The following is a 15,022-nucleotide window of genomic DNA, read 5'->3' on the forward strand; positions in this document are numbered from 1 at the left end:
TGAGTTAAGACATGGAGTTAAGAGTATGTTTCTGAATTTGTCTTCCTTTTTTTCTGCCTTTGCTTCTTTGTTTTGTTTCTTAAATTCCACGTATGAGTGAGATCATGCAGTATTTGTCCTCCACTGACTGATTTAGTTCACTTAGCGTGACATGCTCTTGTTCCATCCACGTTGTTGCCGATGGCAAGCATTCGTTCTTTTTGAGGATTTTGCCACATGATGGTAGTTCCACAGCACTGTCCTAGAAGGTGGGCTCCACATTTAGCTGACCTCTCCAGGGCTGACTTCTGTACGCCACTCTTTGGATCATCACTTCACACATGTTTCCAGGAACACATGTTCCTGCCCACCTGACCTACATTTTCCTCCCACCCCGAGCAAATGTGGCACTAAGGCGTTCAGGCGATGGGAATAGCAATGACTTCTAGACTCTCTGAAGGGTCATGTGGATGGCACTTGAGCTTGTCCTTTCTCTTCAAAGGTATGCGATGAGACTGAAGAACTTTGCAAGCCCCTTGGCTTCGGATGGGGACAAAAAGCTGGCGGTATTATGGTAAGTCTCACAGAGGTTGCGAGGAAGCAGCTGAAATGTCACAGAAGGATTTGAAAACTCCAAATCGACTTAAGCTGCTTACCCCAGATCATTATTCTTGTTTTCCATTAAACTATTAAAGGATAACTAATGGATTTCTTCAGTCACTGACTAAACATTTACTCTCCTAATTTATACCCTTATCAAGATGGGATTTTAATGCTTACCCCTTCTCTTTGAAGCATTTTCCTTTTTTTACTTCTGGCTCTCAGTAACTATAGGGGAGGGAGCACAGCCTGTGAATCAGCATTTTTGTTGCATTAACATAATCCTTTCCTCCTCGCCACAGCTACCGGTGTTTATCACTTCTCTACTTGCGGATGTTCAAGCTGAAGAAGGACCATGCTATGAAGTACTCAAGATCACTGATGGAATATTTTAAGGTAATCCTTATTTTGTATAATTCATAAGTACCAGGTGGACATAATCACTAATGAGACATGGCAACCATGTGATTAAATGTCAAGGTTGTTGCTGCAACAGGCTTAGCCTCTGTCATCCCAGCCAGCCATGGCCCTCCTTCCTCTCTCCCTCGGGGCTCAGCAGAGAGCTCACGTTTGATTTGATATCTGGGAGAGAAGGTGCAGTATTGCAATCCCTTGATGACCTTCTGGACTGGCCAAATGGCCTTTGACATCTTCCTGGTTGTAGTCAGGGTAATGCTGCTGCCTTCTTCCCCTGCCCTGCACAGTAGGGACACAACAGGGGACAGAGGTTGTGTCCGTGGTCATGGCCTGTCTCCCGTGAAGTGAGCAACCAGCCCAGAAATGTCTCAACAGTGGGAGAAGTCGCTGCAGCCACCTTGGGCTCTAGGGGGATAGCCATTCCTGTAGGAGCCCTTTAGCCATGGGTAGCCTTAGAGGGCAGTGGTTGCACTTGAAAACTACTGATCAAAATTAATTGATTAATTGATTAATTAAATAATAAAGAAAACAAAACAACTGATTGCTCTGGTTACCAAAATAAACTAGCACACAAACAAATAAAGAAATCCATGGTCTAGGGAACTGGAAATTTTAATTCACAAGCAAAAAAGGAAAGGAAGGGAAAGAAAAAGAAAGGGAAGGAAAGGAAAGGAAAAAGAAAGAAAAAGAAAAGAAAGGAAGGAAGGAAGGAATTTTAACTGCAAAAGAATGCCAAAACTTGGGACTGAGCCCAGATAAAAACTGGCCACTGATTGGCTTCATGGTCTCCGAAGCTTTGCTTCATTTGCAGCCGACCCCCATCCCCCGCACTGGTCATGATTTAGATTTGAAAACGCTCAAGGCCCCTGTTGTTCATGTCTTAAAGGAAAAGGATGATGATGATGATGATGATGATGATGATGATGATGATGATGATGATTTCTGCCATGTGCATGAGACTGCTTAGCTAAATTGCACCAAAGCAGTTGTCTGAGATGAATTGAACCATGATCCTCACATTGGTCTCCCAAGTGCAGTACGTGGCATGGGGCATGGCTATAGGAAAAGATCACATTCACCAGCTACTCCCTGGTGTGGCCACAATTCCATGAAGCTGGTGCTCATGTAGGGGTGATGCATCAAATGCAGCAGCTGCCCATCGCCCCCCCCCCCACATCTCTGCTCTCCACCTGTGCCACAGAAAGGTGGCTTTCAAACCTGAGTGGGCATCTGGAGGCCCTGGGGAGCTCATGAACCCTGAGTCCAGGGTCCCATTCTAAGAGTCCACTACTGGAGGTCTGGGACAGGGCTGGAGAGCCGGCACGTGTAATGAGTTCCCAGGGGATCCTGTTGCCACTGCTGGTCTTGGGCTTATGCTTAGAGAGCCACAGCTCTAGTATCTGTCCTCTTTGGCCTGTTCTTTGTGGTGTTCAGGGCACGGTAAAAATGCCAAACAGATGTTGAATAACTCACTGTTAAGGCAGGATGCTGAGCTGCTTTTAGATGAAAAACTGGAGTTTGCAGAACACACCTTAGATGCAGGTCTCCCTCCATGCTCCAGAGAAGTGTTGCCAGCCTGGGCTCCTGAAAATGCCTGACTCTCCCTAGCACCTCATTTGCAAGGGGGGCTGGGCTGCAACCCAAGAGGCAGGGAGGAACATAACCTTGGTCTTTGCCAGAGAAGGCCAGCCTGAGTCAGGCTGGGGGCTGGGGGCTAGTCCTGTGCACTTTGGGCTCTGACCCAGTAATGTCACTGTGGTGAGTTGGACTGCTGTCCTAATGTGGCGGTGTTGAATGCTCTAAAGGTGTGTGGCCCTCTCAAATGCAGGAGGCCCATTTTTGAAACCAGCCCAGTTCCATTCAGAGGGACAAAGGATCCCTGGTGGTCCATGGCAATGCACCCCCGGATCAGTGGCATTGCTAAACAGGGATTTGCCTGTCACTCTGCTCAGTCCTGGCCCATTCCTGGGAAGTCAGAAATTACAGCCCACGTTGCATCCCAGGAAAAAGTTTGCCATGGGAGCTAAAGGTGAAAGGCTTGCCAGTACTCTGAAGAGCTTGTTTTTCAGAATAAATTTCAGATGAGGATAATTAAGCCACTTCTTGGAGAACTGAGTCTGATTTCACTGGGCCTTTTAGTATATAAGATCTTTCATCAAGTGACTTGCATGGTCCTGATTGGAGCCCGCTAATTATCCTACCCAGCTATTTTCATCGAGTGTGCGTCGTGGTGTGCTGACGTGCACTTAACATCCCAGCTCTGCGAACAGAACAGGAGGCATCCCGAAATGCTGCAATCAATATTAATGTACTCGAAATCACACTTCCATCTGTTTCTGAATTAATAAAACACAAAATAGATGTCCTTATTTCCCTCTCTCTCTCTCTTTTTTAGCAAAATGCCTCAAAAGTCGCTCAGATACCATCTCCCTGGGTAGGCAATGGAAAGTAAGTATCTTATGAAAATTGCTTTTTCAGAAACTCAGCGATTTAAGAGATCCCCCCCCCCCAAATAGTTTGTATCAACAACTCAGGAGCGAAGGTCAGTCCTGAGGCTAGAGTTTTTGTGCACATGAAATTCTGGTCCAGTTTCAGCTAAGGGCAAGACAGAAAAGTTTAATGGGATGTAATTCCAAATTTCTTCAACTATTTGATCTTTAAGCCAAATTGTGACCATAAAAAATATCTGTTAATGAGATGGCAAGCACCATGCCATTTCAAGGGAGGCAGGGTAAAGTTACCTCCACAGCAGTGATTTTTCAATGATTCACTTGGTAATGAAAGACCAGTGAAATATTCATTGATACATACTAAGTGCCGTTTAATAAAACCAAAGGCATAATAGTGTTGAGAATGTGAAGGCACTTAGACAATTATCTGAGCCTTCATGGTGATTTTTATGTTAATACTAAAACACCCTGACCTAAAATACATAAAAGCATCCATTCTACTGCTGATCTAAGGCTCAGCGGAATCCCCCAATCTCTCCTCTGCTCAGAGTTGGAAGAGCACCCACTGGCTTCTGAGGCTGTCCCAAGATCCCAAGGGGTCTCAGGGAGGGGCAAGGCTGGTGGGCAGGGCACAGGGGTCCCTCCCCCACACTGGACACGTTTCTCCAGCTCTAAAAGGAAAGAGCTGGACCTCTTGGCATCTGAGGCCCCTGCAAAGAGCCATTCCTGCTAAGAGGGAGATTTGGAAGCCCAGTTCTGTCCCTGCAGTGACCTGGCTCCATGTCTGCCCTTCTGTGCTTGAGCATCAGTGTTCCTTCTGATTCCAGTCCCTCCCTCACCACCCCAGGCCCACTTGCCACCACCACTGGGAAGGGAAACTCCATGACTGTGGACCCAGGGTTTGGCAAAGACCTGCTTTTTCCATTTCTCATTGTTTCAAAATTCTTATGTCTCTGGCCCATACATTTCCTTCCAGAGTATGATAGTCTCCTTTTGACACTTTATAAATATCTACAAAGCGAACTCTCCAAGCAGTGGAACACGAACTTGACTTCGAGATCATAAAAACATTCAGAGTGAGGGAAAAGACCCATTAAAAACTCTGCATTATCTCAATTACTGTATTGAAAGGAAGTACCCTTTAAATTGTTGATTAAGTCTTACTTTTATGTTGATGAACTAAAGCAAAAGATTGCTTCTCGCTAGAAGTTGAGAAAATAAAAATAACCATTGAAAGGCCCAGGGAAAGCTATTTTCTCTGAACACAGAGTAGAGTGAGGGCAAGTTCAGGTAAGCAGCCATTAAAGGATTTCTAGGATTTTTTTTCTTTTAATTCTGAAACGAAAGAACTGGAATGCATCCTAAGCTTGTGAAGTCACATTAAAAGCCTCCTGAAAGGATGTTTTAGGCAGCGTCTGTGTGAAGAAAGCTCACTCCCTTTGGTGGGCCAGAGAGATTTTGAAGGAAGTAACTCCAAAGGTTAACCCAGGGGTTGCCTCCCATTCATTCAGCAAACACCTCAGATGCATTTCCACATGAGAGGCACACCTGACTTTGACAGGATTCCTGTACTCCAGAAGCACACAGTCCAGTGGAGGGAGGTGACAGATGTGTACAAAGGTCTATGGAAGCCCAAGAAAAGACAAGCTTGGTCTTCCCTGGATGATCACAGAGGGCATCTTCTATACAAGCAAGACCATAGCCTGCTTTCCCCAACACACAAGGGTGGCTGGCACCACACAGGGCCCCAACAGGCACCTTCCAGAAGCAACAACCCCTGACCATGAGGGCTGGGGGAGAAAATTGCAAAGAAGCAGTTGGAAGGAGAAGAACAATCCGCTTAGTACTGAACAGGGTTTAGCAGACTTTTTTCTGAGGCTTAGAGGTAATATCTGATCACCATGTTTGGCATATGGTAACTTTACCATTTGAGCTGGAAAGCATACACTGTCCCACCCCTAGAACTTCCACAGCACTGGGTGTATACTTCACCTTCGGCACTTATTCTAGCTTGTCAGAAACTCATGGGTCTTTTCCCCTACTCGACCATTCGCTCTTCCTAATAAGGGGCTATTCATTATTTCATTTACCACCTATTTGCTGAGTGTGTACTATGGATGAGACACTCTGCTGGGCACTTGACAGACACACCCCCATCCTTGTGCTATATGCTGTGCTTCTACCCTATCCAGAGCCTCTTCCATGTAGTGGATACTAAATAATGACAGAGGGATGGCTAGAAGACAGTTCATTCATTTATTTAACTAATATTCATTAAGTACATAGTATGTGCACCAGGCACTGTTCTAGATTCTGGGTATAGACATAGACAGAAATCCCTGCCCTCCTTGAGTCACCTTCTATTAGAGAGAAACAGAAAAAAACTATGGGTTTTGCTAAATGGTGGTAAAGGTCATAGAACAAATGGAAACCAGGAAGGGAGATAGAAAGGTTGGCTGGGGATTATGTGGGGAGCAGGACACTCATCTTGAATTGGGATGTTAGAGAAGGATGGTGGAGAACAGTCCATATAGATACCTAGGAGAAGTTCATTCCAAGCAGAAGGACAACAACCACCTTCCAATGTAGGGTGTGCCTAATGAGTCTGATGAACAACAAGGGGGTAAGTGTGGCTGAGAAATGGATTGGACCAGTGTGCTAATGGTGAAAGCAGTGGGAAGTGTGTGCCTGTGTGTATATCCTCATTTGCATGTGTCCTGCAAGTATGAAGAGAAAGACAAGATCTACAAGTAGACCCACAGAAAGAAAACAGGACAAGGAACTCCAAGCAGTGTGGAAAGCCAGGTGGTGACTGTATTTGGAGCAAATACTGTATTTGGCCCCCCAAGATGAGTGTTGCATTGTGCCCTTGTAGCCAGAGTCACAACCTTCCTTAGGCAGGTTGGAATTCTTTCATCAGTACAATGTGGCCTGCAGATACACTAATCGGGAGGTCATTCCTAGAGCCTCGTGTAAGATCCACCATGACCAAATGCAAACTCTTGCCCTAGCTTCCCTTGAATCCACTACTGATTGTTTACAAAAAAGTTGACAATAAGAGGCAAAGAAAACCCTTAAATTAGCATTTTGATGTTGTAAGCTCAAAAGGCCTTTTCAAGATGTACAAAGTAAGCAGAGGTGGTGTGTTTCCCTTTGTGACTTCTGGACATGATTGGAAATCATTGAATCCACCCTTTTCTTTCAGTCAAGGAAAGGCTCAGCAAGGGGAAGGAAGGGACATGCCTGGAGCACACAGAAATTCAGGGCAGGGCCAGGGTTAGAATACAAGTTTCCTGGGATTTCAGTACATTCTCTGTTCCCAGAATGACATGCTTCCCCTTTCAGCATTTGAGACACCTGACAGATTTGTGCATTTTCTCCAGAGATTACAAATGAAGACATACTCTCTTCTTGCCTTAATTTGGCATTGAATAATTAATGACCACTACTTAGAGAAAAGAAAATAGCATTTGCAAGCAACCAAAACAAAGAAATCCAGCATTCACTGCCTGTGTGTGTGTGTGTGTGTGTATGTGTGTGTGTGTTTTGGGGTGGCTTTTTTTTAAATCATTAGTTACCCTTCTGTGATTAGGCTCTTTAGCTTAGAAAGGAGCCACTCCACCCCTGTCTTGAGAATAAATCTTTCCACCAAGAAGTGTTAGAAGGTCTCAGAAATTAGAAATAGAGCACAAAAACTTTCACACCCTCTCACCACACACCACACTTTCACACAAGTGCAGAGTGAGTGTGAGGATCCCCTTTCCTCCTCTTACTATAATATATCAGAAGATATGCTCTGTTTCCAGAAATGAACCAGAGCACTCATAGGGCCTGACACAACTTGCATGAGTCTTGAGCCAAGCATATCTGTTTGAGTTGCCCCTGAATTGAGTTAGCAGCACTCCAACCACTGTCTCAAATCCTGTGTTCATGGTACCTGTCAGGGTGCACATCTGCTCTGTGAGCACAGATCGGTTCTGAGGAACACAAACAGCCACCCTGGAAACCTAGAGTTGCCAGGAGCTAGGGCTAGGAATGGTGAGGGGGAGCGAGAGGCTGCCTTGATGATCTGCTCATTGTGCTTGGAGGAAGGAAGAGGAGGCCTAAACCCAACTTTCCCCATTTCTTCTACTCTCCCTCAAATGTTTTACTGTAACAAAGTGGTACATTGGGACACCACAGGGCAGTCCTTGCAAGTCTCGGTGAAGGAGGATAGGAAGGCTGGGGGAAGGGTATGGAGTTTGCTCACAGTCATAGGAAGACACCCCGGCCCTCCCTGCTCTGTGTGGACTGCAGGGGACTCCTTGTTGCTGACGTTAAGGAACTGAACCAAAATCTATATCCAGACATTGGATCTGCCCAAAGTAGGACCTGCAGAGACTTTTCTTCATGAACAGCATGCAAGTGAATGGTCAGCAATTAACAGCCATCTCTGTATCATGTCTTCAATAACCTTGAAGAGATAGTCAGAAACTTATTTTTTCCAGCTTCCCTAATACTTCTCCTTCCCTAATACTTTTCCTTCTCCCTAATAGCTTCCTTGGGGGGCTTTCAAGAATTGTACTTTGTTTATTGTGGTGACTGTATTTGGAGCAAATTGTCATTGTAGTTTCCACAAAACACTTTGATAATGGCCCAGTATTGCCCATCAAGCCTTTCCTAGCTGCCAGTAGCCATTCTGGCAGCAGGTAGAGAAATCATCACAGCTCTGAGCAGCATCTTTCTCTGAAACATCACAATACTTGTTATATATATTCAAAATAAGATCTATATGTGTGGAGAGAATGAATGCCAGCAAAAGATTCACCCAGCTCCCCCCGATACCTTAAAACAAAAGAAGCAGTGTGGATGGAGTCACACGGGGTTTTCAGAGGCAGTGAGACATCAGTGTTCAACTGAGTTAGAAAAGGAGAAGCATGGCTCATTCTAGAGCTTGGCCCTGTAGTCCTGCATGTGTTGGTCAGACAAGGCCGGAATGCGGTGATAATAAACAAGCTCTTTCTACTCTGGGGCTTCTAGAGAAAACGAACGTGTTGGCAGAAGCCACAGAATGTCCTCTGAGAGCAAGCTTCACTGAAGCTGGGCTTCATATATGCTCACCACGCTAAACTTCATGTGTCAGTGACCTTCTCCTGAGGTCTCAGCATAGGAGGGAAGTCCTCGAAGGCTGCGGTCACTCTTTGCGACCAGCCTCACCAGGTTGTCTCTTCCCCTTCCCCCAGGAACACTCCATCCCCAGTGTCTCTCAACAATGTCTCTCCCATTAATGCAATGGGAAGCTGTAACAACGGCCCGGTCACCATCCCCCAGCGCATTCACCACATGGCGGCCAGCCATGTCAACATCACCAGCAACGTGTTACGGGGCTACGAACACTGGGACATGGCCGACAAACTGACGAGAGAGAACAAAGGTATGCTTACCCCCTCTGCCCATGCTCATTGGCCATAGTAGGGTTAACGGTGCATAGATGCACTTGAGTTTTCCATGGTGCCTTATTTTCCTGTCTCTCTAATTTCCAAGATGTAGAGGAAAGAGGTTAACTCAGGGAGGACACAGTAACAAATCTTTTTGCTGAGAGAGTGAACAAAGCCTGGGATTTTATTTTTTTCTCCTTCAAAGATTAAACTCATCTGAACTGTGAATGTTGGCAAACGACCATTTCAGATTTACCATCTATGGTAAGGATGGGCACCGAGAAACAGAGGTGAAGGAAAAAAGAATGATTTGCAAATTAATTAAGATCCCGTTGGCCCCTGTGTGTCAACTTTAATCTTTTGGGGTTTTTTTTTGTTTTGTTTTGTTTTGTTTTTCTTTTTTTGGAGAGTTGAGGTTGAATTTAGGGCCTACTACTTTCATTACAACTATCAGCTCCAGTGAGCACGTGGTAATACAGCTTGTGTTCAGAAGCAAAGGCCAAAGCTCAGCAGGTATTTTTCATACACTGACAGCTGGGATGAAGGATCGGGGTCCTGTTCGTGGTAACACATGGGGTTTGCTACAGAACCAATGCAGGGAGGACCCTGCTTCATCAGAGAGTGAGTCAGTGGTCTCTGGCAACTCCTGCCTCCATCTTGTGACCCTGGCTATTGCCTGGGTTCACAGAGAAGCCTCACTATGCTCATGAAGGAGGGATGCACAAACAGACTACAGTCTGGCCCTGGCCAGAATGGCCAGACTACAGAATGGCCCTGGCCATTCATTCAGCTTGGCTGATTCTGGCAAAGAGGGGCCCCAGCAGTTTAGAGGAGCAGAACTGTCTGGTCAGGACAGGGATAGATGAGTCAGCAAATGATACGGCAAATAGTACAGTATCTGGCATGCAGAAATTGTGGCCTGATTTCTTCCCAGTTACCATTGTAACTGATATGTGCAAATAACCCCAGGGGTCAGTGTAAGTTGATAGCCAGGCTGTGGGTTGAAGTCTCAGGTGATGGAATGTGCTCTGATAGCCACAGAAGAGTCATATAGATATGTAATAATATGGAGTAAGAAAATAAATATTTGCTGGTAACTGGGAAGGGTGCTGATTTTGAAGCCTGATCATTTAAGTTGGAATCCTGTCTGGGTCATGCAGTGCTGGGCAACCTCAAGCAAATTACTTAAATATCTGAGCCGCTTCCTAACTTCCATTTCTGTAATGGATATAGTAATGTATGTTGCCTCATTTGTCTCTGTTTTGTAGATAAGTGAAGTGAGATTAAGAAACTCACCTCTGACATCACAGCTCTTAACGCTAGAAGCAGGAATTGAATCTAGAACTCTAAACCACTAGCTATACTGCCCATCTAGAGAATGAGATTCATAAGAGGTCCTCAGAGAACTTCAGTGAACTTCTGCCCTCAGTTACCCGAGTGATGGGCAATTCTCCACTTCTCTACTTCTCTAAGCTTCTGAAAATCCAAGGACAACTGGCCCAGATGGTCATGTCCATCCAAAAGTTCTAGAATTGCAAGTGAAAGCATAAGCATCTTAAGACTTGCCTAGCCTGTGGGCCTCCACTCTTCTCTTTTATTTTGTATTGGTAACTGGAGGGCAGTTCAATATTTATGGATTTCCATCATAATTGCATCTATTTTCAAAATCTGTTAAGGTAATTCCTTCAAAATTAACCACAGAACTTTCCAGGAGCTATGTGCTGGCTGTGCTGATATCCAAGGGAAAAGGAGCTAATCTTATCTTTGGCACAGTGTGTCAGGAGTTTTTAAGTTCCCCACCTAATAATCAGAACAGCTCTGCAGTCTGCTTAGAATCAGAGAGACTTCCCCATCTGCCTGGTCCACCTAGAGCTGGGAACTGAAGAACTACCCTCCTGACTGGGGACAACCATGTCCTTGCACTCCCCCACCCTGCTCCATACCTGCCCACATGTGCAGGTTCAGGCAGAGGACTCTGGTCCTAAACTCAGCCAATGAGGGTAAAGCTGCCCCCTGGCCTTTCGTCTAGAAGCCTTATTCCCTACCTCCCCAGCTGCTTACTCAAAACTGCTCTTTAGAAGGGTGATCTGGGGGTGCCTGGGTGGCTCAGTCGTTAGGCGTTGGCCTTCAGCTCAGGTCATGATTCCAGGGACCTGTGATTGAGTCCCACATTGTGGGACTCACATGGGACTCCCTGCTCAGTGAAGAGCCTGCTTCTCCCCCTGCTTCTCCCCCTGCCTCTCCTTCCCGCTTGCGATTTCTCCCTCTCTCTCTTATGCTCTCTCTTTCCAATAAATTAATAAAATCTTTAGACAAATAAAAATCAAATAAAAAATGTTTAAAATTTAAATATTTTTTAAAATTGTGACCTGGGTATCTAGTTAGGAAGGCCACAGTGGGTTGTGCACAGAACACCCAGTGGGGCGTTCTGGCTCACCGGCGGCTCACGTTCATTCAGCAGCACCTAGATCCTTTAGAATTCCCCTTAATATTGGGTCACATAAGAAAGTATTTCAGGTGCCAAAAATAATTTACTCCTTTTTCTTTTTTTTAATATTTTATTTATTTGACAGAGAGAAATCACAACTAGGCAGAGAGGCAGGCAGAGAGAGAGGAGGAAGCAGGCTCCCCGCTGAGCAGAGAGTCCGATGCGAGGCTCAATCCCAGGACCCTGAGATCATGACCTGAGCCGAAGGCAGAGGCTTTAACCCACTGAGCCACCCAGGCGCCCCAATTTACTCCTTTTTCAGCAGAAATTACTTTTATTGCATAGTACAGGTTTAAAAGTATCATATAATCAAATGAAGTCAATACCTAGAGAAGGAGCCCATATGTTATATATAACATGAAGAAACAGTGCGCTCTTTTGGGCAATACCATCTGCGGGTCAGTCAAGCACATGGAGCATCCCAGCCCCCTTAAGGTAGACTTCAGTAAACACTGTCCCCACCGCTGCCAGATTCTTCACCACCAACTGAAACAGGCGGGATGTCCTCACAGTTAGGCCTCCCTCCTCTGTTGGGAGCTGATAAAGAGAGCCCTCCCATAACCAAGATCAACACAATGGTGAACAAATAAATGCATATATGAAAAGGGGATGCCTCGATTCTTTTCTAGGCATCACATAGTCTTTTCCACATACGCCCTCCCCAGTCCAAAGCAGACTGTCCCAAACCCCAGCCCCACTGGTTAGCAATGTGGCCTCAGCACTGCCCCTTCTCCAGATCAGCTAGAGGGGAACCAGCCTGGGTAGCATTTTCATCCATGTCCTTCGCAGCAAGGAGGGAGTTGTTCACAACAGATATTTGCAGGTCATTTCCCTTCCCTAAAGGAATTGGTAATAAGACTTACTGAATCAGATGTCTTCTAGACGTTTATTTAGCATTAGCTGCTGATGCCTGTAGTTGCTGTCCAGGTTCACTGGCTATGTCTGCACCATGCCAAGAAAAATCTGTAAACTCAGTTCATTTAAGACAAAGGGAAAAGAGAATACTTTCAGTTCGGTAACTCATAGAATGGCAAACAGTCCAATGTCCTATCGACCATGGCTCGCTACCATTTTGTATATCTGAAAGTCTTTCTAAATATTAATTTATAATATCTAAAAATACAAATTCTCTATGCAATGTTAAAATATATTTAAATACTTTTTTAGATATGTAATTTATGTGTATATTTTAAAGTGTCTGTGTTATACATCTTTATTATATGAACATAGACAATACATTTTTATATATACTGTTATGATGTGTGTGTGCATGCATGCACACACAGACCTCACAAATCTCCACAGGATTACAATATACTTATAGAATCCACTATTGGAAAGAATATATAGTGATTTGCAAAAACTTACTATGGATCAACAGATTTAAATTGATTTCTGATTTATGAATCACAGTAATACAAACATTATTTATGCTGCAGAATGTTTGGATCTACGTAAAGATTAAAATAATCATGCCTCCTATGCATATGGAGCTTTGGTCCCCTAGCACCTAGTCTATAAGTTTTTCTGGAATGAGTGAATAAACAATGAAAATTTTCCCAGTGTCCACGTGGTTGTGTTATCATGTGAAGGCAGCTGAAGCAATCTGGCGTGTATTTCTGTGATGATCTTCAAAGGCCCGACCAAGGTCTGCTCTGATTTTCAGAATTCTTCGGCGATCTGGACACACTGATGGGGCCCCTGACCCAGCACAGCAGCATGACCAACCTCGTTCGCTACGTTCGCCAGGGACTGTGTTGGCTGCGCATCGATGCCCATTTGTTGTAGTGGGGGCCCCCACCTCCAGCATCACCACCCATCACTCTACCTCTACCAGAGCACCAATGGTCACTGGTGGAACTCCACTCACTTGGGAAAGTTCTCTTTGCTTATGTTTGTTTTTACGCTTCTTTTGATATCTGTGAAAAACAGAAGTCATTGTAAGTGGACACTACAACTTGAGAGCAGTATGTTTTATTGCTTTAGTCATTTTTCAGTATTTTATATGCATTTCTCAGATCCCACCATCCTTTGTGTTTGATACAATGATACAGTCCCTACAGTATTGTTTTAAGCCCACACTACCCAAAACAAAAAATGGGAAGTACTTGTGATGATAACACGTTCCTGAGAAATGAAATGAAATGTCACATATATATATATATATACACATATATATATATATATATACACATATATATTTAGACTCAAAGGACCTACAAAGATTCAAATTTTCCACAATAGCTATTCCCCAAACTGTACTCTTATGTCCAGAAAAAAAACATATTTCAGAATCCATTGTTATAATTTTGTGGTTCCCACAGACTCAGTCTTCAGGTGAGAATTTTCATTGTCAACCCACTGGTTAGATGTTGTAGCCACATCATAAAATCAAGAGTATTAAGAAAATAAACAAGCATAGCATTGCCACTCTCAAACCAATACTACATACAACCAGAGGACTTTCTTGCTGGCATCCCTTCCCTGATGCCTTATTTTTAAAATGTTAATGAGATGAAGTGGCAACATTTATTTTGACAACTTTAAGGCATCAGCTGGCATTGAATATTTTTTAACTCCCTGATCTGAAGCATAAATCCTCACCTGGGATTCTCTTTGTGTAAAGCTCTCCTTCTGAGTGGCAGTTAAATGGGTGTACACCCTAGGAACCAAAATACTGCACTCCAGTTTTAGAGATGAGAGATTAGAAGTCTGGAAATGTCCAAGGAACTCATACCTCTGCCTCTTGCAGCTGGTAGGCAGGTCCGTTGCTGGAAGGATATTTTTATTGTATTTTGCTCAAATCTCAGAAAACAAATTCAAGTTATCACTACCTAGGTGTTAAAATATACAGTTTGCTTCTAATTATAATCCACATTTTCTAGTTCACAGTGTTTCTCCTTCTCTTCCTCGCCCTCCTCTTCCTCCCCCTCCTCCTCCTCCTCTTCTTCTTCTTCCTCCTCTTCCCCCTCCTCTTCCCCCTCCTCCTCCTCCTCCTCCTTCTTCTCCTTCTTCTTCTTCTTCTTCTTCTTCTTCTTCTTCTTCTTCTTCTTCTTCTTCTTCTTCTTCTTCTTCTTCTTCTTCTTCTTCTTCTTCCTCCTCCTCCTCCTCCTCCTCCTCTCCCTCCTCTTCCTTCCCTTTTCTTCTTCTTCTTCCTCTTCTTCTTCTTCTTATTATTATTGTCATCATCATCCTTCCTCTCCTTCTTCTTCTTCTTCTTCTTCTTCTTCTTCTTCTTCTTCTTCTTCTTCTTCTTCTTCTTCTTCTTCTTCTTCTTCTTCTTCTTCTTCCCCTCCTCCTCCTCCTCTTCCTCCTTCTTTTTCTCCTCTTTCTTCTTCTTCTCCTCTTTCTTCTTCTTTCTCTTTTCTTGGATCTTTCTTTGCCTTTTTAGGGGCTCATTAACTTTTGACTGAAATACTGAAATCAGTGATGTTATTCTAGTCTATATTAGCATGAATCATTTCCATGAACATTCCAGGGAAAACCCCAACCTCTCTAAGTAGTGGCTAACCCTTTAACTAAAAATAATTCTTGAGGTAACACTTCACTCTAGGGTGATTTGAAAGAGCCCTGAAGATTGGGAACAACTCACCTAATTTGGAGATATTTCCACATCATTTTTAACTATCCTCACCTTTTTTTTTATCCTCCACATTCATTTTATGTCCCCA

General features: G+C 44.1%; 1 protein-coding gene across 1 annotated transcript in view; it reads left to right on the forward strand.

Moving 5' to 3' along the window:
• The window catches only part of AFF2 (AF4/FMR2 family member 2), a 492,304-nt gene extending 478,005 nt beyond the window's left edge, over nt 1-14,299 (forward strand). Inside the window, exons 16-20 of the mRNA XM_045994381.1 lie at nt 482-553; nt 882-975; nt 3,392-3,444; nt 8,669-8,859; nt 13,018-14,299. Coding sequence (XP_045850337.1) covers nt 482-553; nt 882-975; nt 3,392-3,444; nt 8,669-8,859; nt 13,018-13,139 — 532 coding nt within the window. The 3' untranslated portion in view covers nt 13,140-14,299. The remainder of the gene's footprint in view (nt 1-481; nt 554-881; nt 976-3,391; nt 3,445-8,668; nt 8,860-13,017) is intronic.
• The last annotated feature ends 723 nt before the right edge of the window (nt 14,300-15,022 follow it).

The sequence above is a fragment of the Meles meles genome, chromosome X (genome assembly GCF_922984935.1).
Source record: "Meles meles chromosome X, mMelMel3.1 paternal haplotype, whole genome shotgun sequence".
In the NCBI taxonomy this organism is placed as follows: Eukaryota; Metazoa; Chordata; class Mammalia; order Carnivora; family Mustelidae; genus Meles; species Meles meles.